Raw genomic sequence first — 25,933 nt, forward strand, 5'->3', positions numbered from 1 at the left:
AACAGCTGAGAAATGTTACTGAATGTTACCGAAAGCTACAATGCTACTAATGCTGCTAAAACCTGTGGGCAGAAACATAGTTCTATGCAGAAGCTAGGAAACTAATAACTGACTCTTCATAATCCTGCTTTGTGCTCAGTCTGAAGTCCTTTGCGCTTCTAGAGTTGGGGTTTTTTTTCCTTCAGATTGGAGGGGATGCAGGTGGAGGTTTATTCCGGAGGTTCTGATCTTCTGGAATAGCGTAGATCCCATTAACATGTCCTATGGTACAGGTGTCTGGGGCCACATACATCCCCAGCTTGGTAGGATTAGTCTAAAGTGTCTACTGCTTCTTATCCTTATTTATGTCTATGTACATAGAGTAATTATTTTAATTTTTTTCTGATCTATTGCCTTTCTGTGCATAAATCCTTGTCTCAAAATAAGCTGTATTGAGGCAACATACGTTTTCCTTATAAACTTAGAATGCACCCTTACTTATAAGGATTGTCAGGCTTGGCAGTCACTCTTGAACAAAACTTTCTTTTCACTGGTAGACTCGATGTCATCACATAGACTGAAAAAAGTGCTTTTAATTAACAAAGTTGTGATGAGAAGGTACTTGTTCATAGTGTCTTCCTGTCTGTGGATATCAGGGCTGCTTTGGCATTCTGTCTTATCTGCTGTAATAAATTTGGATCAAATAATCACCCTCAGGATTAATTATGGACACATCATATTATGCAGACTTTCCTTTTGGATGGTTTAATTATAATGTTTCAGCATCTGTAATATATCTAAATCTTGTGACTTTGTAGTTATGTAGTATTTCAAAACTCCTGACTTAGCTAAAGAGCAAGGTGGCTCAGTAGTGGTTAAGTGATGGATTCAGAAGAAAATACTTGACACATCTCACTCACTGTGTAAAATAGGGCTTTATTTTCTGAAATAGGTATTCCATTATCTTGTGTGGCATTGCCTCAGTGCACAGACCTCAGAGGTAGGGTAAATTTCAATGATATGCTATGGAAGGATATGTTACAATTATTATGGAACATTATTGCCATGGATAGAGGCGGAAGAGCTGAATGGAAAAAAAACTCCACCACATAATTTCCCCAAGGTGTACCCATAAATGTTATTGATAGGTAGGCAGGTAGCCATCCTGCATTCCAGCTCATTGACAGCCCCACTGCTCCTCACTGGGGACATAATCCTTCGGGGTGTCTACAGTTGCTGCTGGTGGTAACTTGAAAGCTGAACATGCTCAAAATAGGATCCTGTCCTCTGCTCCTAGGATACCTGCTTCATATGTTAATGATCATCTGGATTCAAATATTTTCTTCTTCATCATGTTGTAACACTCTGTCCACCTCTAGGTTTGCTTATCAGTTAGGATGACAGTTGTGTGAAGTCTGGATTCTTACTTTATTGTTCTTGGGATCAAACATGGTATTTGAATACCACATATTTGTCACAGCTTCCCCAACTAACCTGGTTTCTTGTGGACTAGCAAAAGGGACTTCTGATAAGACGATGTCACATTCTCTTATATTTTTTGAGTAAATTATTGTTTCCTCTACCTCACTGTAGGACAAGCTTTTCAAGCTCAATATCTGAAGTTCTGTATCTTGCAAACAGTCAGCATCTCCAGCTGTTACTGTTTTCAGAGTCTTGGTGGGAATACTTGATGCAACCAGATTGAGACATCTGGATATTTGAAGCACAGTGTAAATAGTTAATCTCAGGAAGCCAAATAGATTGTTTTGTTTTGTGAATTTAAATATTAAAATATAACTTTAAAAGACATGACGTTCCTGTTTCAGTACTTGTTTCCTATAAATAAAAAAGTTTAACTCTTTTGCTTTAATTGTGATTGGATTTCACATCATAGTAAACAATTTTTCAGCAATTAACTTCAAAGATTTTGAGTGACCAGTCTGTAAGTCTGTGGCTTTTTACCCCCAATCTTAAGCATCTTGTGCTGCAAATTCTATTTTTGACCTAGCCTAGTTTTGAAGTACACAGAGCCGTCAAACCTAATTTGCAGAGTTTTGCACAGAATTGTCCATTAAGTGTTATCCAAATATACCCACAGAAAACCAGGGTTTCATTTGATTGATTTGTCCCATTGCAAAATGTGCACCTGCTGTGAAATGAAGTCGCAGAGGAAAAAAAAAGGGGAATAATTTAACTTTTTTATTTGTAAAGATAATCAGGGTTTTTCTGATTACATCTTAACTTCATAAATGTTAAATAACCTATCAGCATCTAGTTGTTGTAAATTATGAAAAAGAGTATTGCTGGGAATATTAACCAACTAAATCCTTGTTCTTTACTGAACATGAAAATGTGTTATGGCAGGTTGTCATTGTGCTCATGGTAACTTTGACACCAAATAACAAAACTGCCATTTGCATTTAGGGTAAATTGGTTCACTTGTGCTTTTACGGTTCCTTTTATTCTGACATAAATTTATGAACTCTGGAACTAACCAAGTCGTGTGGTTTCCCAGATGACTTAAACAAATATGCCCATTTCATTTCCTTCAGTCATCAGAGCACACAAGGTAGTGGTTTCAGACTGGCTGCAGATGCTGAAGGCTGTTCTGAAAGAAAGGGGTTTTTTTACAAGTGTATGTGTTGTAAAAGTATATATTATAATTTTTCAGATTAGGAAATGATCCTTTCATCTTTGCAGTCAATGAATTTGATCAAAGTGTAGAAGGATTGCATTGGACATTGAAAATTTTCAAAATGCCTATGTGATTTTATTTACAATTTCATTTTCACTTCCAGAGAGTATTTTTTCTCCTGAGCATATTTATTATTGGTATCATTCCTAATATAGTGCAACATTTAGCAGAATTTTAAGATTTTGTGTTTCAGGTGTGAGGTGGTGTTTTTTTTGGTAATTCCTGATACGGACTGAGGACTGAACACTGTCCAACGTTGTTGGATAGGTCATTTATTTTGAAATAGGTGTCCTTTGCTGCATGCTGATGGCTGGATTCAGTTGTCCTTATTTGTATTTAATCTTCTTTGGGAAATCAAGCATTCTGTATAGTTTCAATTTCAGAGGTTTCTGGTGATTTTTGCCTAGAATAAGTGCCCTGATCAGATGCAAAAATTATATGAATTATATTATGAATTATATCATTCTCATAAAGGAATGAGTTTTTCTGGCTGAAATATCTGCTCAATTTTAAGGACTGGAGAAGAAGGGGACCTTAACTGAGAGATTTAAAAAAAGGCTTCTATTGGTGTGCTCTGTACCATTTCAAACTCTTTCAGATATTTTGTTGTATACTTTTCAGACCCTCCAATTATTGGGTGGAAATTCTACTACTAATAATAATAGTAATAATAATTATTATTTATTTTTAACAATATATTTTTAATTACTGGCAAAATTTTACACTGTGAACTTCTGGAGCATTTCATCTTCCATATATCAGACAAAAAATAAATTTCTTTGATGCAAAACCAATCTTCCTCAAGATCACCTCTCAGAGGTTTGCTCAGTAACATCGTCCTTGATTTTAAAAGTGGTATTTCTGTTATTCCATTCTTAATTATTAAATCTTGGTATTTTTCTTGTAGCTTTTACACTGAAGATGGAAAATTTTACAGAGGAATTGTTCCATTTTTTTTCTCCTTCTCCCTTTGCCTCTTCCAACAGCTTCTAACATCTTTGTTCTTCCTGTAAGCTGAGGATTTGAATAAGATTGAAGTCATGCCTCTACTTCAGGGCTATTTTTCAGCTTTTTAGTGTAGTGGCATTTTCTTTGTCTAGCATCAAGTCAGGCAGCAGAATGTTATTTCTGTGGGATTTTTATATTCTCTTTTTCTTATGAGAATTGTAAAAACATGATGTTTCAAAGATTTTTCTGATCTTTCAAAGTACATCAGTTGTTCATAGTACCACAACTAAACTTGAAATCTCTGATTTCTTGCAAACTTTTGGTTTTTAGATATATATATACATGCACATACATACTTAGCTAAAAAAACCCCTCCATCTAACATATGTACAACTGTGGAAAAAAATGCTTTTCGTAGCTTCAGGGTAATAGTATCCACGTAAATGCTTTATCAGCAAAGGACCAAAATTGTAATAAGGGGAAAAAGCTGAGTTGTTTTCCAAAGTTACAAATGGAAAGATTCTCAAGGTCTGGACAAGTCTCAGAACTGCTCACAGGCATCTGATCCTTGTTGCAGTCACAAAGACATCTCAGTGACATCTAAAGTAGGTGTTGTGTTGAAAGAGAAATGTGCTTTTACTAATCAGATATATCTTGACTCATCTCAGAAAGGAACCTTGTCTAGTCTGTACTTTGTCCTTTCTTAAGGCTGTGACTGCAGAATGAAGGAAACATACTTTATACAAATTCTTCTTTGCTCATTCTCTTGGTTTTATGAAATTGCTGCTGTCTGCACAGTCCAGTCTATAGTCTGTGGACAAAATTTAAAAAGGCTACATCCCATTTCCTAATAAAAAATATTGCCCAAGGAAACCAAAAATCATACAAAGCCACCAGCCATTCAGCCAAAAGAGATACCACCTCAGAGGTGCCATGTGGAAGAGGAAAAGAGAATATCCAGGGACATCTGCCTACTGTTCTAAAGGGATGGTATATGGCTTAGCTTGTTCTTCTGAAGGAACTGAGTTTTTCAGCTTCTCAAGAGAACTAGAAATTTAAGAACTGATGGCATGGGACTAGGAATAGATGGAGTAAATATTTGAATTCAAATATTAAAAAATGAGGTTTTTTTTAACAAAAACTGAAGGGTTTATTTTTACATCATTTAAAATTATATGTTTCTTGGCTCAAGCTATTGTATTGTACTCTACTGGTGAAGCAGGCTAAGAACCCACACTCAGCTACTGCTGTCGGGCTAAAAAGGCATAATTTGCTGAATGGTTGCAATTCACTTGTTTGAATATGACTATTCAAACAGCAGTGCTTAGTAGCTGTTACTCCTCCAAAATACATAAAAGCTGCTTGGTTCCAAGTCAAAGGTCGGTCTTCCCAGAAGTAGCAATTGCAAAACAGACATTGACTGAATTGAATTTTGATTCTTACCGAAGAACCATAATGTCTGTCTTCCACTTATAATCTGCAGATGGATCTGTTTCAGTTTATATTTAAATGATTGTAGTTTTCAAAAGAGGCAGTAGGGAAAACCTCCAGAGGGGGCTTACATTTAAAATTGCATGTGATGAATGGCTCTTTGAAGTTGTCCTGCACTGTTGTTAGTGTTTCAGATAATCACTGGTTCCTCTCTGTTTCACAACAGGGATATTCATTGTCAATGTGCCTTTGGAATACAACATCCTGCTAAATGCGAGCAGTCCCACTCTGCTGGTGAAGCCAGTAGGACGCGCACATTTTGCCTTTGTCGATGGCCTGGATCCCTACACTCTTTATGAGATAAGAATACAAGCATGCCAGAGTGGTAAGGCAATTTAAAACACTCATCTATATGACTGGAAGAGATTTTCAAGGTAGATTCAACTCTGCAAAATAGATTAAATTCTTTTATATTGGAGTCAAATGTTTACCTAGTAAAAAGAAAGCCTAGCACTGAACGAAGCATTAAATATTTCTCCATGTATCATGTATGTACTTCCCCACAGATTATGCATATATCAAATGGAGGTTTAAAATATGTATTTTATGTGCCACTTTATTAAAAGCTCTTCACAAGCAGGTTAAAGATCTTTGAAAATGGATGTACAGAACGGAGTCGGTCGTGTAACTGCTCACCAACAAGAAGTGGTGATCTTAAAGACAGGAGAGAAGAGACCAAAAATTAGAAATTCCCTGACCTTGATGGAAATTTTTAAAAACCTATTGAAATAAATATTTCTAAAATGACAATTTTGAACCAATTCACTCCCCACTCTCACTACTGAAAATCAGGAGTAATTCAGTGGTAGAGTTGTGGTAATTTAAATGAGTATTTAACAAGGAAATTATGTGAAATGAGACACCATTTCCACCAGCAGCTTGTTTACTTAATATTCATTTGCTTTTAATGTATTTTTTTGTTGAAGAAAAATCTCTTATCACAAACTTCTGTTTTTGTAGGTGGGTGTGGAGTGGGTGGTCAAACATATTCAAGAACCGCTGAAGCACCTCCCAGAGAGCTGAGCCCACCTGTTGTTAAAGCAATTGGACCTGCACTCATAGAAGTGAAATGGGCACCACCCAGGAAACCAAATGGCATCATTACTAACTACTTTATCTACAGGTAAATGCCCTTATCACCTCATTCTTAGTCCTACTTAATGGTTCCTTTTTTTATTCCTTGATTTTTTGGGTGATGAAAAAAGGTTTAGAAGTACATGAAAAAATATGTAATACTTTTCAAATGCTAAGGTAAGAAGCTGATCTATGGATGGCCATGTTGGGAATATAAACTCAAACAAGAATCATCTTCCTGAACTACAAATTACAAAACACATGTGAAAGTATGTTTTAAAAATTCAAGGGATCAAAAAATCTTTGAATAATTTTGTAGGATAGATGATTGTACTGTGCTTACCCAGACCACTAGGTATAAAACTTCAATCTTCTCTGATAGACATTTGCGAATTTTGTAATGGAAATAGGAGAAATTCACCAATTCTGAGACTTTTAAAAGCAGAAAAAGGTATCTAGGTTCCTAAACCAGATCAATTTTCCAAGATAATTTATGTTCCTAAGTAAGTAATGTGGACAGAGATTACAGTGCATCTGTTTATGTACCTTGGTGTTTGTATTCATCACCCTCTGTAGGATGTTGACTGATGCATTTTCACTTCCTATGAGGGGTTTCCTAAGCCCTGTGTGAGGATTTTTTCTGTACAGAGAGCTGGGCTTAGGGCAGTATTAAACTAGCAGAGCACCAATCTCTGCTGTGCCTGTTTACCCTTTGTTAAAAGCTCGCTGAAGCGACTTTCTTGAATGGCTTCAGAAGTCAGAGAATATAAAACTCAAGCCATATATTTGAGAGCGATTTAAACTCTGAAGTTCCTGGGTTTTCCAGCTCTTAATATGTGTGGCAAACACATGCTGGGCCAATCCCAGCCTCCCACAAAGAGTTTGGGACTTCTTATTATATTAAAAGTGTGACTGAGAAGACCAGAAATCCAATTACCTTTTGGAATCCTCAGTGATAATTAATATAAATTCACTTTTGCCTTAAAGATGTTAGTGGTCTCTAAAAATTCCTGCTGTCTTGAAATACCCTTTTGTTTGCCTTTTTTTAATTGTCTGATCAAAATACCCAAGTCCCTTTCCTTCATAAAGAGGAATAAAGTGTATGTTATAGCCCAAGACATGTCTTCACTCTGTTGGTTTTGTAAATAAAGCTGATGATTACCCCTGCTATTCCATGGCAACCATAGAAAGGGAAAACAGGAAATATAATGCAGAAAGCCTGCTTCAGTGAAAAATACTGTAAATTGAATTTGACAGCATTTGATGGCATTTGATTATTCTAGTCACAGCCAAACAATGATATAAAGAGTAATATGAAACAGAATGTGTTACTGCCTAGCTGACTCAAAAGCAATAAACCTTCCTCCAATGTGACACAATCACTTCACAATCATAATTGTAGCCTGTTTGATACCTCTGAGTACAGCAGAAGGGCACTGACTGACATAGATACATTTTGTTTTTTATTTAAAGTGAAATGAAAATGGCGCACTGGGGCTCCAGATACAATCGGTATATTCACCTACATAGGCATGAATCACTTGGCAGTTATTTCAGCTGAAGTTTAAATGTGCTTAGACAACAACAATATCAAATCTTTCTCAGATAGCTAGAAAAAAATCAGAAATGGGATGTAAGCACATAGTTCTTTTTCATTTCGTAGCCACACATTTTGTAGCCTTACATTGTTATAGCAGCAACACTGCAGTATTTCTATGGGAGGTTATGGAATGTAATTTCTTCTTTAGTATGTGCCTCTTCCTTACTGCATCCCCACCAAAATAAATTCATTTAACTCAAACCTGGAATGCTTGGGCACCTAGTGTGTATGCATATATCTGCATTAAAGTAGCAGGACTCGTGCTTTCCTCTAACATCATAAAACTACTCCCAAGTTTGCAACCATTTTGCTAGAAACCAAAAAATCAAAATGTTATTTTATGATCAAAGAGATCATGGGTTGTTTTGTTTGTTTTTTTTATATTCATAAAGGGGCTTTAAACATTGATCTGAGGCTTTTAAAATTTTCTAGCAAGGACCACAACTTAGAAGAGCTTGTGAATAAGAAAAGATCTGGTTCACGATACAATCATCTAATCTAGTTCTGTTCCCATTCATCATGACATAACATCGCTCTGCCAACCACAGAAGTTGCTACTCTGAAAAAAGTAATAATATTATGAAAATAGATTATATATATTTGTTGCTGCATTTTAGTAAGCTATAGGTCACATGAGCTAATGGAACTGCTCTCTATTGATTAACAGGATGCACTGTGTAGGAGGCACATGAAATGGCCCTTACAGACATATTGCCTGAAAAATTAGAAGTATTTTGGTTGGTAACTTCCTTAAGGGATTGTCTGAATTTTTCTGTCAAACTCTCTATGTCTTGCCCAATAAGACTGTATTATTTAGTATATATTTGTGAGATTGAAATGTAGCTCTTGTTAGCTGAGCAGTCCTGTTGGTGAAAATGTAGTAGAAAAATCAAGAGGCAATTTAAGACAGAAGACATGTCTCAGTGGTTGTCGTGACTTGCAGTGGAGAGCCTTCCAGACTGACTCTTTATGATTAATTCATTGCTTAACCGTATACCCTTAACCATGAGTTGTACCCAAGACAGCTTCCAAGGAACATATGTTACTGGATGGTTTAATGCAGGAATCCCTATGGATGGTCATGTCATTGAATACAAGAATTCCTGAAGGCTTTTATTTATACCTGTAATAGATCTAATACCCAATCTAAACTAGTGTATTACATGCAATAACTTCAAATTCCTTCTGTTCCTTTTTTTTTTAATCAGAAATCATGTTTTAAAAAAAAATTACCCCAAATCATGAAAGCTGCATTAGTGTAGGTTTATTGAATACAAATGTAAGTGAGGTTTCTTTGTTTGATTAAACAATTATGAAGCTGCAGAGGGGGAGCATTGCTAATGTTGCATTGTTCCCCCACATTTGATAGTGTGATTCCCTGTTTTACCCCAAGGCTTCTCAGTGTTCCTAAAAATAACTCTCTACAACTCTGGTAAGGAAAGCAGCAGGCACTGCTAAAATATGTAATTTACTTGTATGGTGAAAGGTAAACATGTGAGGAATAATTCTGGTTTGACCCTCAAGACCTCAGGGATTCGCCGTCTCCGCGCACACAGGGAAGCCGAGGGGTGAGCGCTGCAGTCGGCGCTGCTGCAGCACAGCTCTGGAGTTATCTGTCACAAAGGAGATTATATCCTCCTTCTTATGTCATCTGCCTCAGATTGGCACTGGGGCAGGGAGAATTCGCCCTTATAAAAATAACTATCTGAACATCTTCAAAATGAATGTAAGCAGCAAATCAGACTATGCAGATTAAGAGACAGCTTCCAGCTCTTGGAAATGTTATTCTCCTTTGCAGCTCATTGTACACAAGAAATACTTCCAGTTAAATGAGCAGCTGAATCTTAAATCTTAAAACGATTGAAATGATTACAGATTGTTCAACCACTTCTGTTCAAAGTTTATTCATACATGAAGTTATTCTGGTTTTTAGCACTACAGATGGAACCATTTACCTAACCATAAGTTTCATTCATTAAATATTCAGCAGTAATAAGATCTAAATACTTAACCAGGCTACATTGTACAGCTTTGCCTGTGAATCAGCTTACAGTTGGTGGCATATTTGATCATTCACTGTGAAAAAAACTGTTTATCACAGAGTTTAGAATATTTATAAAACATAAATTTATGTATTCATTTGAGTCCTATACTGTTTGGTCAGCAAGACACATTAAATGTGACTTTCTTACATTAAAATGTACTCTGTTTCCCCTTATTTACAGAGATTTTTTTAGACATGTTTTTGGTATACAGAGAAACGACTATATTTTTAGGTGCAGAAGAAAGACATAGTAATGATTCACCTTTCAAAATTATATGTCTTGCATTACATCAGTGAACAGCATCCGAGGGAAAGTTCTGCAGAAGGCTTAAATTGCCATTAAAATAGAGCACGGGAAATTGTATAAAAAATCATGGCCAGAATTTTGGAGACAATGGGAAATTTTGGACCTTGACTTTTATAGAGAGACTTTGTAGGGAATCTTTCCCACTTCTTCTATCTGGCAGTCTTTGCCTGCTTCAGCCAACAAACCTTCAGTATCGACATACCTTACAATTTGCCTGTTTCACTATGATAGAGATATTGTACCTCAAAACTCTGCTCTAAAAAAAAAATACCACACTTTAACCCTTGTAAACTAAACAGTGTCCATATAATCTGCTTATCTCAAAATTTAGCAAAACTCATTTAGTTTTGTATGAGAAAATATCTTCGTTCCTGCCTTATATATGCATATACACAAAGGATGAATAAACAGCTGTGTACACACTTGCATTCATTATGTTCTTCATATTTGCATGTTAATGCCTGGAAATATATTATTACAAGCAGCTAAAATTATCAGTTTCAAAAAATCAATGCTTTTTTATTTTTACATTAATTCATGGTTTGACCTAACAAGATAAAATACATTCTTTGAAACACAGATTTTCTCTTGTCAAAGAAATGTTCTTCAGCTTCTGTGTGTGTGTTTAGTCATGATGACACCTGGTAGCCAGACAAACCAATTTTACTTCTGCAAATTTGCCCTACTTGCAATAAAAGTGGCAGATAATGTAATTTGGACTTTTGTTGTTGGCATGGAGGGTGAAAATGCTTTTATGTTCTGCAAAAGCCAAGGTTCCTGCGAAGAGTAGGGGAAATACTTAAATTCATGTACAGTACAGCCCAGCCATCACTGAGATTTATCACAGTGTTTAAATGTAACCAACTTAATTTCACACAAACATTTTTATGCCAAGTTGAAAGAATTGATTTGATGACTCTGTTTTGAAGATGAGTACTCAGCTTATTAAAACTGTTGTAAATTATATAGAAGAAGGGGCTGTATTACAAAGGGACTGAGGATCATCTGTGATCTCTGGCACTCAGAATACCACTGTTCCAAGGCAAACATATCTGCAATAGTAATGCTGTATATACATTATACATATATACATATGTATATGTACACACATAAGTGCTAGTTTATGTATATGTGTGTGTATATATATATATATATATATATATGCATATATGTACATATGTGCAAAAAGAAAAACCCATTGGGCCAAAAACCAATAAAGTTAATTTTCTTCATATAGCTTAGGTTTGCATTTTTAAACAAAAACAGTGTTTGAAAAGATATGTTGTTTATTACAGAAAACACTATGTGTGATATTTTAATGAGTTTGGTGGTGGAGCTGCAACTTCAGCTAAGTTCATGCACAAGGGATTACTTATTCAATTCACAAGAAAAAATGGGATATTTAGTGTGAGCAAATCAGATTTTGAAAGTGCACAGCTTTAGTTTTGAGGGCATGATAGAATATTTATCCCTTATTTACTAGGTAACCTTTTTCTCCAGTAAACTGTTTACAAGTTTTCCATAAATGAGGGATTCTGAGGTGAGTACCTCTGTAAACAGATTGATTTTCAGAAATGCTGAAAACTTGCACCCATATTGCAATTCAAGTCATTGCTCAGCAACTACTGATAGATTTAAAATTTCCTGCTCTAAGCTCTGAAAGTCTCAGAACTTAGAGCAGGAAATTTGTGGTGTGATCTATCCTAGAAGGACAACATGCTGTTGTGTTGCTACTCTGCTGCCTTGGACTGTGACAGCACACTTGTTTGCCTAGTATTCTTCTAGATAAAGGAGAATAATTGATTACCTCAAAAATTTCTTCTTCCCTACTCAGCACCTAAGAAAAGTTCAGGGAAATGCTTTCAAGACGCAAAGATAGTCAGTTCCTTGTGTGTGTGTAAGGTACAGAAATAATTTCTGTATTTTTCTGAAATACAAGTTGACCTTGGAACTTTAGGATCAGCTACTGTGGGACTGCTAAAGCTACTTTCTATTTTAAACACGCTGCTTTTGATTTAATTCCAGACGTCCTGTAGGCAGTCAAGAAGAGCTGCTTTTGTTCATCTGGACTGAAGGAGCTTTGGAATTCATTGATGCATCCGATGCTCTCCAGCCTTTCACTCTCTATGAGTACCGTGCCAGATGTCAGAATTCCGTGGGGTCTGTGGACAGCCTGTGGGCTTCAACCCAGACTCTGGAGGCTTCCCCATGGGGCATGGGAGCCCCTTGGGCACAAGCCACAAGCGCTTACTCGGTGCGGTTGAACTGGACCCAGCCGGTCTCCCCCAATGGTGTCATATCTCTCTACCGAGTGGTCTATCAAGAAAAACACAGTGACCCGACATTTAGCACCCCAGCTGTCACAGCATTCACTGTAATGGTAAGAACTGGACCACAAAACCAGTTTTAAGATGTTTTTACTCTTCTTTGATCTCTTTTGCATATTTAAATCTCCCTTAATACTGGTTAGAAAAGTGGGCTTTCCAATTACCTGTTGTTTTGTTGGTTTATGTTTTGTGTTTGACCCAATGCAGACTGAAATATTTCATGTTAATATTGGATTTCTGGTAGAGGCAAGTAGATTACTCAAAAGCATGGATGTGTCTTGTCTGGAGGGATTAAGCACATGCATTTGCCAGCCTTGCTCTGAAAATACTATCCTGAAATTTTTGTCTGACTGACAAAATAGTTTCACAGGATCTGCACAAAGAACAGATATATTACTCCTCCTTGTATAGAATTCTATTTTTTATTACAGTTGGAATAATAAAGTGAATGAATTAATTAGTAATTACATAGTTCATATATGCAGCCCATTTGCATGTTCAAGTCCTAATACATCAGTAATAAAAGCAGTTCCACTTTTTTTTCCAACTCACATACTTATATTAGAATGTTACTTTGCACTGCTGATCTGTCTTTCCCTTCCCTTTCCTTTCCTGTTTCTATTCAGTATGTGAAGGGAAAAATTTTGGAAAGGGCATTGTTTTGTGACTAACAACATTGTGTTAACAGTGACAGAAATGGTTGTGTTTTGTGCATTTACCACTGCTCCTCCCCCCTATATATTCTAGTCTTTCTATAGAAAGACAGCTTATAGATAGTTGGACTGAACTCTGGTATATTAGGACAGCTGGTGTACTTGGTTGTCTTCTGAAAATAAATTTTAGAAGTTTAAGGGGATTGTAATAAACTTTGGTTTCCTCAGCAGCGTCACCTCAAGTTCATAAACCTAGAATTTTCCCTAAATTATCTTTATAGTCCATGTTAGTATTGACCAACACCAGAAATCCCCTAAATTCTTTATTCTCCCAGTTTTGAAGTATGTGGTTGACAATTCAAGTAGGATCCAGAAAAGCTTTCCCTGGAATATCCTGTAGTAACCTTTGAGTAACTTCCTCGGATAAATCTCTACCTGACACGGTAGAAATTTCCAGCTTTGTAATCTTACATACCCTTGATCATAGGGTTTCAGAGCAGTTCTGTGTCTAACTTCCTAAATAGATTAAGTTTGAAATATATTTTTTTCTGAAAAGGAGAACAGATCCTGAACTGAGTCATAGAAATAATATACAGTTTTGCCTTCTGAAGCAGTTGCATTCACATTGCACAATGTGCCAGGCTTAAAAAAAAGTAGATTGGGATTATAAAGTTCAGTGGCATTTTGGTACTTAGCTCCCTTACCTTAATTTTAAGAAAAATTACCATCATAATTGTGATGATACACCTAAGATTTTAACACTAGTGAAAAAACAAGGCTTCTCCCACTACTCTGCTTCAGCAGCATGCAATGTGTTGCTGAGCATCAGAACTGACCTGGTTGGTCATGCATTGCAATGTCTTCTAAGCATGCCAACAACAACAGAAAACGTCCAAGATGGTTGTACTGTGGGCAATAAAACCTACCAAAATGGTATTTTAAATAATGTTGCTACAGTGTGTTTCTTTAACAGCGTCAGTTAAAAGCCTTGTAGATTAACAAGCTATTATTTACTGAATTAGTATTTTCCTGGCTCCAAAATATTTTATTTTCCCCAAACACAATCCTGAATCAAAATGATATTCTGGCAGCATATGTATAGCTGTTCTACTAGTATTGCAGCAAAGCTGGTTTGCATGGTTTTTCTACCGTCCTTTGTCTTGAACATGGGTCAGTTATGGTACTTGCTACCCATTTTTATTTATAATATTATACTACCCTTTGGGGGAAAATATTTTTGCACATCCTCCATCTCCCCCATCGGCTGCACTCACTTTAAGCTGTTGCAGCTGCATTAACTGAGTAAAATTGTTGCTGATTTATACCAAGGGCCTGAGATCTGAATCCTACCTGTTCTGAATATAGCAGAACAGCTAAAGTTTTGAATCAAAGATATTGACATAAAGTGCATGGAGTCCTGTTATCAAAGATACCTCCAGGAGGTTAGGTCAATTATCCCAGCAGGCAAAAACCTGGACATCAACTTTCAAATTTATAAATGCTTAAAAATAGAATTTTATCATGAAATTGCTGATATACCCTTAACTTTAACTTTGTGAATGAGATACTTTAATTAAAATGTAATTTTATTGGAGGAACTAGTATTCCAATGATTAAACTTCTGCCCCTTTAAAATATAGCCTTCATGGGTACTAGGCTAAATCATTTAATCTTCTAAAGCATCTCTATTGGAGCTCCCTCGTGGGATATGCCATTAGTCATTCTCTCTCACAAGCTTCCATGTTACAAGTAAGACTTAAAGTATTAAGAAAGCAATGAGTTTGGTCCTTTACTTAATCTGTTAGACTCCATTCTTATCCCATTAGATTATTCCAGGAAAAAAAGCAGTGCTAGAATCACGGTGGCTGATCCCACCCTTGCACTTTTCAGTTGCACCCTGGTTGCCTGCTCCAGGACATAAAGCTTGCCCAAAAGTTAGTGAAGAAATACAGTCCTTGTGACACTGCAGGATACAAATTAAGCCTTTGCTAATGCCCCTGCAGACTGTTCTTATATGACAGATTCATTTCCATTCATTCCAGAGCTAAATGAGAAGCATCTTCTGGGTTTTAAAACAATTTAACAGACTTATCCACTATACCTTCCCCAAATTCAGCTATTTACTCCCCATTAATATGTATTCAAGTTAATATGTTAAAGGTATGGCTGTCTGGTACCTTAAGATTATCACTGACCCCTTGAAATTTTACACTGCCTGTGGAGATAAAAATGAGAACTCAGTTCTCACAGCAAAACCTGCTACCCCTGAAATGAAAGGAGGGTGTCCTGCACTGTTAGAAACAAGTGACATACACGTGAGCCATTTTGATGCTTCACAGTTAAAGAGCAGTGTCACCCATTTCCTTAGCTTGTTTGGCCAGGAGTGTAGTGACAGATGTTAGGTGACAGCGAGTTAAACTGACATTCTGGTTTATTTGCAGAGCAAAGTCAAGTCAAGACTGGTTACAGCAGCACAAGTCTCTCCTACAGTGTCTTTGCAGTTCATTTTAACCCCTTGAAGCAGGAATCATTTTAGTGTCTTGACAGCATTAACATGAGACAGATGTGTTTATAGAGGAATGGATTGGCAGCAGGTTCTCATTTACAGAAATCTGCATAAAGTGACTAGATTGTCAAAGCAAGCTTCTCACTCTTGTGAACTTAGGACTTAAGCTTGTGAACACAGAACCCAGAGCTGATTTCATTATAAAGCCAATGAACGCCTGCCAAATACCATCTAAGCATCACAGCTCTCTAACTGCTCTATTCCAAATGTTGCAGTGAGGTGGAACTGTGGGTAGGCTTGGACATTCCTTCATAGACATTTTGTGAGTGTGTAATGGCTATTTTTTCCCATGACAATTATATCAAGTGTTTGGTTATTTATTGGGAGCAGGAGAATTCATAGCCAGGAAGATGAATAAAAAAACATAAAACTATGTAGCTGTTAGAAAACACTAGAAGAAAGAAAAACATCCAGAGGTGAGGGTTAAGAAGGAAAACTGCCTGCTATGCACAGTGCTCCCCAATTATTATTATTATGTAGAATCAAGGTCTCAGTGTGTTAAATTCACCTCAGCCAAGTGTAGATCAAAGTGCAATGTGCTTTTTAGAGGATGCAAGAGATAGGTATAAGCATTATATGGCTTATTCCTGGGAAATCCTGCACCTGTGCACAGGTCTTCTCACAATGTGTTTTGCAATGTGAGACTCTCAGGCCAAGCTTATCCTTAAAGGGTTTTTTTTTGGCATAACCATGCCAGCTTGGCCTGAAAAAAATGAACACGTCTCTTAGCTGCTATCACTGCCCCAGCAAAGCCTCTGGTTTGGATGCAGCTGTGCTAACAGTTGAGAACACATATTGGCTCCCCTTGCATTATTCGGGGAGATGGTATATAACTGCACTGGCCAAGCTTCTCTTGGCAGGTGCTGTGACAGGGAAATCTGTAGACATATTGCAGAATAGCAGTAATAAAGACTTTGGTAGGAGGATGAGGCTTTGGCTAACATGATTGTGTTGTTAAAAGCAGACAGGATTTACATATCAAATAAACTGAGTCAAAAATTTAAGTATAATTGAAAGGAGTTGTTGAAAAAGTCTGTATCAAAAATAATATATCAGAAATATTTTTGAGTGGCCAGCACTGCCATCTATTCATGTCTTCTGTGCAAGATTTTACAGATATCTGGAATCATGCATCCAGAGTTAGTTTATTTCTATTAATTACCTTTAAATATACATAATGCATTCCTGTATAGACCTTCACTTCAGTTTCCTCATATAGACCTGTGAACATTTGGCAGCATTAAAGATGAGATACCACACAGTTATTAACTTCCTTGTACAGACTATTCAGTAATGCAGTATGCAGTGCTGTAAATGGCAACTTTCTCATAGAAGTAATGAAGATTGTAACCACAAGAAAAAAATATGATAAGGAGAGGGACCAGTGAAACTTTTTTATACATGCCTATTGCAGATGCCTGGGAAATGGAGTGCCCCCTAAGAAAAGAGGATGAGTGTAAGTGGAGGAATCCCTGCACATGCCATAAATTCAGAAGATGTACTACTTGGCAATGAGTGAAAGCTGTAAATGGCAGTGGAGGGCAAAAGTTAATTAGGCTACTGTGCTGCAGTTAGGCAGTGGAAAGTGGCCACCACCAGAAACAAGATGGCTGCTCAGCAGTGCCCTAATGCAGCCAAAAGATCATCTCCTTAGCTCTGCAAGGGCTTATGGGTTAGGGGAAATCATACACAGATGACTAATTTTTTTATGGTTCACAGACGATCAAAGTGAAATTCAGCAGCTGTTCAGGACAAGTGACCACTCTAACGGCTGTAATATAACCTGCTAAATAGAGAGGGAATTGCATGAGAGCAAGAGGTTAGCTGTGATTATCGGCAGGTGAGTGCTTTATTGAAGTTGAAAGACCATTAACATTGATGGAGTAATTATTTCAACTTGAAAGTAATTACCTTGATGGGTGATAACTTCTCCAGTGTTCCCAGCTTTGATTGGACCAAACAATTGTGAACTCTTGAAGCCTAGAAAAATATTACAACAATACTGCAATGTTTAAATTACTGAAACCACTGTTAGAGTATTTTAATTATGCCTAACAGTGAAAAGATTTTAATGTACAACAACTGGTGACCTCTCATGTATAGAGACATTTGCTTTCTAATTTCAATGAAATGATCCCCACCTACTACGTGTGTGCTGTATGTGATGGGTTTGCAAATGAATCGTTTGATTTAAATGCAGTTTTTAAGATTCAAAGCCTTGTTAGCACAGTTTCAGGAAGGTCTTGTGCTGGAATTGCTCTAATCGTTTTATTTGCCAGGAAAGCCCAGTAATGTAAAATGCTTTCCATGTTTTAATCTCTAGACCTGTTAAGCTTACACAGGATGAATACAGGACAAGTGCTCCTTCACACTGAAGGCTGCTTACAAAAAGTGTGTGAGGCAATCTGTGTCTCACAGATTCTGTTGTTTCCATGCTGCTGCAGAATATGCTGGATTTGGCAGTACAGCTCTGTTTAAATAAGCATTTGGATTGGCACTATGATGCCCCTCCAGAAACTGATTAAGTGCTTCAGTAAGTCCCACCTATCAAGACAGACATGTAGAATTGCCTAATTAGAGCAGAAAGGATGAAATGGATTGTTGCACAACTTTGATGATTTTAAAGTACTGTGGTAATAGAACTGGAGGGGAATGGTGAGAGAAAGAGGCTTCAGCTCTTCTATTTATACCATCCTCGCCATAAACAAGGCCACTTCACTGTCTCCTGGATGTTTCCAGCAGCCACAGAAACATAGTTTTAGACCCTGCTGGAACTCTGCCAGGAAGGAAGGAATCCTTGTGAGTTAGGAAGGAAAGGTTTGTCTGGTTTCTGTGAGGTCTTAATATCTTGTCTGGCAACTGGTAGTTTGAATTAGTGAAGGTTACAGCAAGGAATTTTATTTCACTTCTTTTTTTCTTTCATGTTTTCTCCCTAATTCAGTGTGCTATATGAAGCTGACATAATTTTGTCTTTCAAAAAATTTTTGGACCAAGTAGAAGTAAAAACACTGATACAATTATGTGTGACCACACCTAATCACACTCTAGATTGACTAGGCCAGAGTGCCTGGATCAATAGGTAACTTCTTCTACAAATAAATTAGTCACCTATTTGGAAAAATTTGGTGTGTTTTATCCTTGGGCTTTTCCTTGTGCAAGGTCCATTTTTCACCCATTGTACAGTCTTCCTTTGACGAGTGAAACACATGTAGAACTAGGTCTTTTGAGAGATATTTATAATGTCTGACTTCAGACACCTAACCTATTTAAGAGCATGAATGTCTTCTACAGACCATGAAGTGTTCAGAACATCTAAGGCATGGACATTTACTATCCTTGGGCTGCAGTTGTTCACACAAGACTGCTTTCCTGTGGTGCACTTGTGTGCCACTACTGATAAGTGTCAGTCAAAGAAGGTAGTTGATTTTACACTGATTAATCAGCTTTCTTGACCCACACAATGGAATGATACCGTTTGACAGGTTTAAAAGATGGTCCTCTTTGGCAGAAAGATGGTGGTGGGCAGCACTCTGGAAGTGGTAATCTTTACTGTGTGTGCACCTGCAGCCATAAGAGAATAGGTGATCACCTGACAAATCCTAAAGGCTGATAACTAAAATGAGATTGCATTAATGCTCCATATGCTGTTTATCCATATATGTTTTTATATATCCTTTATATTTATACTTTTCTCTGTGATTTTTTCTGTATTTGCATTTCAGTTGTGGGAATAAGATCGAGCTAACCAGACAGTCTAGGAAAACACCACTGTCAGAATGTTTTCTAATTTGTAAAAACCAAATAAACAAAACAGAAACCCCCATAAAAGCTTCAATTTATTAAGTATAATTTGTTAGGAAGGTGTAATATGGGGACATTCTTTCTTTTGTGCCCAGTTATGTGACCGCACTAAATCAGCTTTCAAAAGCAATGTTTTAGTAAGCTACAGATGCTTTTTCATATATAAGTAGAAAATAAAAATGAAGAAGGAGGAGGCAGAAATTTGTTGGGTAATATGTACAGCTGTTTTTCAAATTAGATATCTGTTTAAAAATGCTTAATTGGATTTGACTAGATTTTAATTCACATTTAACCAACGTTCTTAAGTGGATGTATCAGGCAACTGCAAGATAACACTCTTTGTTGGTGAAGTCATAGGGCAGCTTCCTAAAATCCCCAGGGTCATGCCCAGCAGTTACAGATACAGGAAATCTTCAGCTGATAATTAGAAAGGCCACTCCCTAGTCCCCATCCTACCCTCCAGCCCCACTTCCCTTCACAGATAAGGTCTTTTATTGAAATTGGCTGAGATGTGTTATGTCACATGCTTAGATTTCTTAGGGAGTTTTAGCAAGCAAAAGGTAATTTTAATAAACAGAGAATCCTACCTTTTTTTTTTAAAAAAAAAAAAAAAGAAAGAAAAAGAAAAGGCAGCAATAGCAAGCCATAGGACTCATGGGAATTGGTAATATAACATAGAGCCTCATACCACTGGGGACTCCATTTGAATCTAATCCAGGTCTACAGTCACCAAAGTCATTCTCATCAAACAGCCGTGGGGTGTCTTATGCAAGATAAGTTTAGAATTCTCAGCTGACCTCCTGTCCTTTCTCTTTACTGCTCCCTTTTGAATCCATTCCCATCACTCAGCTTCACAGCCTCATTCAAGCTCATCTCCCCTATGCTTGTTGCAGTTTCCCATTTTCTGCCTGCCAAGTGACCTCTCTCTCTCCTCTTTTCAGACTCTACTAAAAGCCCTGGAATGCATGTATAATCTTGCCCCTCTTTCTTTAGGGAGAAAGACCCTAATATCTGCATGGTGCTAAAAGATGAGTTTATCAACAGAAAGCTCTTTGGGAGTGGGAATGGGTGTCTGTCTGTTAATTTACAGCATTATATAAATATTATTTTTTGAGACTGTAATAGCAATTATGGTGAATAGGGGCCAGATGGCCTCTGTATCTAGAAAGCAGAATGGCAGTGTATTTTTAATGGACTTAAATGTTACTTTTTGACAGGAAGCTAATATTAAATTCTGTGGTTTAGGTGCCTGTCAGGTGAGCATGGCTCTGAGTTTTGGTTTTTCTTAAAGTAATTACTAATGTCATGCCTGGATACTTTTGCCCACTAAACCCTTTTCTGTGGTGGGGTCTTTGTTGTTGCTCTGGTTCTGGGTTTTTTTTTCTTGTTTTTTTTAAGGATGGTTATTGATCTCTTGCTGAGCTGAGATTTCAGTTTTATGCCAGATAGTTTGATTAATGGGTTGGTTTCTGCAAGTGGACTGAATGGGGATAGGAAGCACAAGCCGCTCATGCCGCCAACCCTAACTCCGTCAAGACGCATAGCTCATTATGAAACAGTTATCAAGTATACATGAAAAATTAATTGGGCTCAGTTTGATTCTGAAAAGGATCAGCTTTCTACTTGGCGGTCCCCCCAATCTTTCCAGATGTTGCACGCTAGCCCCTCGAGAAGCAGCGAAGGGAGATGTATTAATACATTGTATTGATTAGATCAAGACCCCTGACAGTTATTTGTAGAGATACCATCTGGCTGCTGTTCGAATTCCTTCACCAAAAACAGGACGTGACATGTTATTAATCTCAACTCTCTAAGTATAGACAGTTGCCTTTTCTGCTAAACCGCATTTTACCATTCCGTAGGAGATGGAGGCAGACCTGAAGGGTGCTGAAATTAAGGTTATTACACAAATTGAGCCATATGGTCCAAATATTTCAGCAAGAAAATTGCCAGGCAATAAAAATTGCTCCTGCCTTCCTAATGGTGTAAATTACAGTTTAACCATGGCTCTAATGATGTCCTTCTGCCGCGCTTAACTACTGTTACATGAAGGACATTGTTTTAAAAATATAAAAAACAAGTAAATGCCAGCAGCGTGTTTTACAATCTGTTAGTGTGTCATTAAGAACACTGTCAGAATTACATAAACATAATGGCAGGCAACCTAGCATACAAAAGAATGAGTATGGAAATAGAAAGTGTCTTGAAAACTCCTTTAGCTTTGTCAAGAGCTCTTTCCCTTCTGGAACTTTTCCAGTATGGGAAAATGTGGCTGCTTATTTATTCCAGTTCTCACACAGGCTCTGATAGAGACTTTAGAAACAGGAAAAAAAAAACCCTGAATATTCCAATGCATTTTGAACAGGTGACAATGGAGGGGTATAAATTTGCTATCACATTATACTGTAGCTGTATATGAAGTTAACTGGGTATGAAAAAGAAATCTAAAATGTGACTCTTTTCAAAGTATAGCGTTCTTTTTATTCTTTTGGATTATAATGGGACTTTCTGTTGTTTTTCAGATTATTGGGAGAATTGTAGTGTGTTGAAATGATTTCAAAGCTCAAAAGCTCTGTGAGATTTTACTAACAGAGTTGGCATTCTTAAAAATTAGTTTATTAAAAATAGCTGAAAAGCAAAAAACAAAATGAAAGTGGTTATTCCATCAGCAGGTGCATTACTGACTGATTCTGATGATTCATACAAGTTGGGAATTAAATTGTAATTAAATAAATTGAATAATTAGCCAGTATGATTCCATTTTGCAAACAGTCATACAGCTACTAAGTTTGTAAAGGGAAAACTTTAAGATGGCCATTCAAAGAGGAAAAATCACAGAAGTTTATAATAAATGCTGTTTGGAGTATTGAGTTTAACCCCTCCTGTTTTAAACCATGTGCAGATTTTAATAGTTCACATTGGTAAATTTGTAAATTTTGGCAAAACACTCCTTTTGGTAAAACAGCCTAGCACAGCCACGTTCCCAGCTTGGGATGAGGCTGCCTGGGTGCACATCAGAGGTTCAGGGAATGTGCACTTGGAGCTGTGTATTCCCCAGAGGGTGCTGGAAGGGGTCCCAAGCCCCACTGCTGCCACCCCTGCCTCCCTTTGTCTTCATCACTCCAGGTCTGCTGTGCCAGCAGAGCTGCTGCTCCCTCCTCCCGTGCCCCTTTGAAGGCAGCAACTTCCACACCCTTGCAAGGGCACCCAGTTCCTGCTGGATCTTCATGCCAGTCAAAATGCGTTTTGACAACGCTGAAGGCACAACTGAGCAATGCCAGAGAGACAGGAGAAGGGAGATTGTGAGTTAGCTGGATGGGCTGGCTGGCTGGTGAAGGAGCTGACAGGCAGCTCTGGTATTTGTCTTCAGACCTAGCACAGTTTCTGAATTGTGTGAAGATCCCATTTGTGTGTAGAGCAGGGAAAAGATGACAGGGGACTTTTAGTCTTGACAAATTTAAATTGAGCCCAAATCAGACAGTTAATCAGATTCAATAAAGTTCACAACAGTCTTTACATTTGTCCTCCTTGCTTCTCAGTACCAGTACAATCATGAATGAAAACATCCAAACATAAATAATTTGTGGTTGGTTGGTTGGTTTCCAAAGAAAGGGAAGGCAAAAAATAGTAGACTCTTGTGAAGATGGTAGTCTGAACACTTACCTGTAACATGTGGGAATAGTTTACATATATAATCTCTATTAAGAGGAAACAAAGTCTAGTTTATGAGTTTATTCCCTCATAAACCACAAATATTTCTCTCATCAACTTGAACTTTTTATCTAACCAAAGTTACAGAAATGCATGACAACTGGGATCTGGAGCATCCAAGCGTATTAATATCCACGCACAAGGACCCATGATGGATGGATTTTATTTAAATGCAAAAATTGTATTGTATTCTCAAGTCTGTTTCTTTAGCATTCTTTAAAGAAAGAGAGAGATTGGTACAGATGTCCCTCTATCAGCATCTGACAGGCCAGATGATTTGGAAAGGATATGCTTGTTGAACTGCTTTATGAGTGCCAAGAAAAACTAGGAGCATGGAAAGAAAGTTTCTACCCATGAAGTGGAGGGCTTGCTGCAAGAACCCCATCCAAAGTTGCTGGTGTATTCAGAGAAATGTTTCTCACCATATTAAGAGGTGCCATGTTCCAGCTTTTAGGATATCAAATATCACCTGTTAAACCTCTGGCAGCTTGAGGCTGTTCTACTCCTAGAACCCAAACTGTGGAAACTGTTCCTTCCTCCCTTTTTTCCCCTTCACCAGCCTTCCTTCTTAAGAGCACAGTTAGAGACTGTGATGGTATAGGAAGCAGGAATTTCCATCCTGACAGTCTAGTAGAAAATAGTTTCTGTGTTTTTCAGAACACAGAAACTTTTTTTTGTTAGGAACTTGTTTCTGTTTCCAGATACTCTGAGGGTTCTGCAGTCCTTAAAACAGGCAGTACTCTGCTTCAGGTAATGTCCTTTACAGATCTTTGATTAATGGGGGCCATGTGGCTACACAGGCAAACCTTTGGGAGACAGCCACATAGATGGTTAAGACACCCTATGGCTAGTGCAAGAGCAGCAGCTGGGCCTGCAGTACAACATCCTCAAGCTCTTTGACTTTGCTGCCTTCTTTGAACTAATCTATGGCTGTTCCATCTTTCTCTTTTATGGCAGCATGTTTGTCTTCTAAACAGTTCTGTGCCCACACCACCTTAAGGTGGAAATGATGTGTCTGCTGGGGTTTGATCCATCCCAGTGAGACCCCTGGAGTGTGTTGTTTGTGTGCCAAAAGGACACTGAGGAATAGTACATTTGCGATGGGAAAATGTACAGAGGCCCCAGGATTTAGTTAACCTACTGGGGCATAGCACAAATCATTACTTGTTTTGCTCCAAGTATTTTTTTTAAGTCCACTTCCTGCAGATTTGAATGCATCAATTTTTTTTTTCCTATCGAGAGCAGAGTTCCTAGTGTGAGACAAATATTCCATTAAGTGTGGAGATGCTACTTCAGTGGCTGCAAAAAAAGACACCAAGTTTACAATTGTCCCTCAAGATCAGAATTGCAAATGCACCTTTAATATTGCAAGACAGTGAGGGAAGTGGACTCCTTGCAGTGATAAATTTTCTGTGTTTTTGCTATAAAGAAAACTTTACACTGCACAAACAAAATGAATGAAACTTTGCAGAGCTCTTATATTTCAACAGGCTTTAAAAAAGAATTAATGAGAAGTCAGAAGACATCTTCTCCCAGATGAAGTATTATTCTTGTCATTATGGTATAATAAAATTATTTTTTATTGTTTTCTCTTCAGGGGTTCAAGACAGATGATAATTTAGATTTTCTCTAATACTAGTCTGTGCTAGAAATGCTAGACTCATGATGTACCAATAGATCATGAGATTTATACTATAGTTGTAGCTTAAGACAGTGACATATTTAAGTGCTGTGCTTAATGTTACTGGAAAGTCTAGGTCTAAAAAGACTGAATAGACACCCTGAGAGCAAATGGGAAAGAAAACATCACCCTTTTCCACCAGGTAACAAAATAGTTTGAGCTCTAGTTGCCCTGATGTCAAATACAGTTGCCCTTCGAGAAAAAACAGAGTTGAGAACATGCGGCTTTTAAAATAACACATTTTGGGGACAAAAATTTGCAATATATCATACTGCAGTTTTTCTGGTCCTGTATAGAAGCAGCACAACACCTTGACTTGCTTTGTTAACAAACCCCTGTATTGATACTTGGTTTGAAGATATTAATGGAAAATTTAAGCCACACTTGAGTAACACAATCTCAGAATGAAGATCGTATCCAACATGCTGGCCTGTGCATGGAAATCAGGAGAACATTTGCTGCAGTATTAACTAAATAGATCTTTGTTTCAGATTAACTAAAGCAAATCCCTGTTCTAGTTGGGTGACCTCTACATTCATCATGTAGTTTTGTTCTGCTTATGAAGACCCTGATCCAGCATCCTTGAAAAGGCAAATGGAAGCTTACATTGATTAAACAGTCTTTTGAAGCTGCTGCCATTCAACTTATGAAGCTATGAATGGTTTTGTGTTTCATTTTAAGAAACAAGAGCAGACGTGTCTGGTCGGTTGCTGTGTGCTGATTGAAAATGTTGTTACTGCCTTTATTTCTCTTTGAGTCTTAAGTGAATTTAAGGAAAAAAAAATCACAGCTGTGAATTCTATATACTTACTCTGGATGGCACACGTAGGCTAGTCTGTCTAATCTGTCATGAGAGAGAATGTGGCTTCTCCAGCAGGCCATTCAAAATGGAGGTTAGGCTTAAACATCAGACTTTCCCTTTGGAGACATTTCCTTCCCTCTGTGCAGAGTGTAGGGAGGAGGTGAGGACAGTAGCTACACAAGGTTTGGGTCAGAAAGTAGGAGAACACTGTGACTCTTTCCCATAGTTCCTATCCTCATATTTGGGCACTTAAA

General features: G+C 37.5%; 1 protein-coding gene across 2 annotated transcripts in view; it reads left to right on the forward strand.

The window, feature by feature from the left end:
- USH2A (usherin) overlaps positions 1-25,933 on the forward strand; it is a 368,965-nt gene that overhangs the window by 304,171 nt on the left and 38,861 nt on the right. For both annotated transcript variants that reach the window (XM_033513296.1, XM_033513295.1), the window contains exons 58-60: positions 5,280-5,438; positions 6,074-6,236; positions 12,164-12,518. In XM_033513296.1, the coding sequence (XP_033369187.1) occupies positions 5,280-5,438; positions 6,074-6,236; positions 12,164-12,518 (677 nt within the window). The remainder of the gene's footprint in view (positions 1-5,279; positions 5,439-6,073; positions 6,237-12,163; positions 12,519-25,933) is intronic.

This window comes from Parus major, chromosome 3, assembly GCF_001522545.3.
Source record: "Parus major isolate Abel chromosome 3, Parus_major1.1, whole genome shotgun sequence".
NCBI classification, from domain to species: Eukaryota; Metazoa; Chordata; class Aves; order Passeriformes; family Paridae; genus Parus; species Parus major.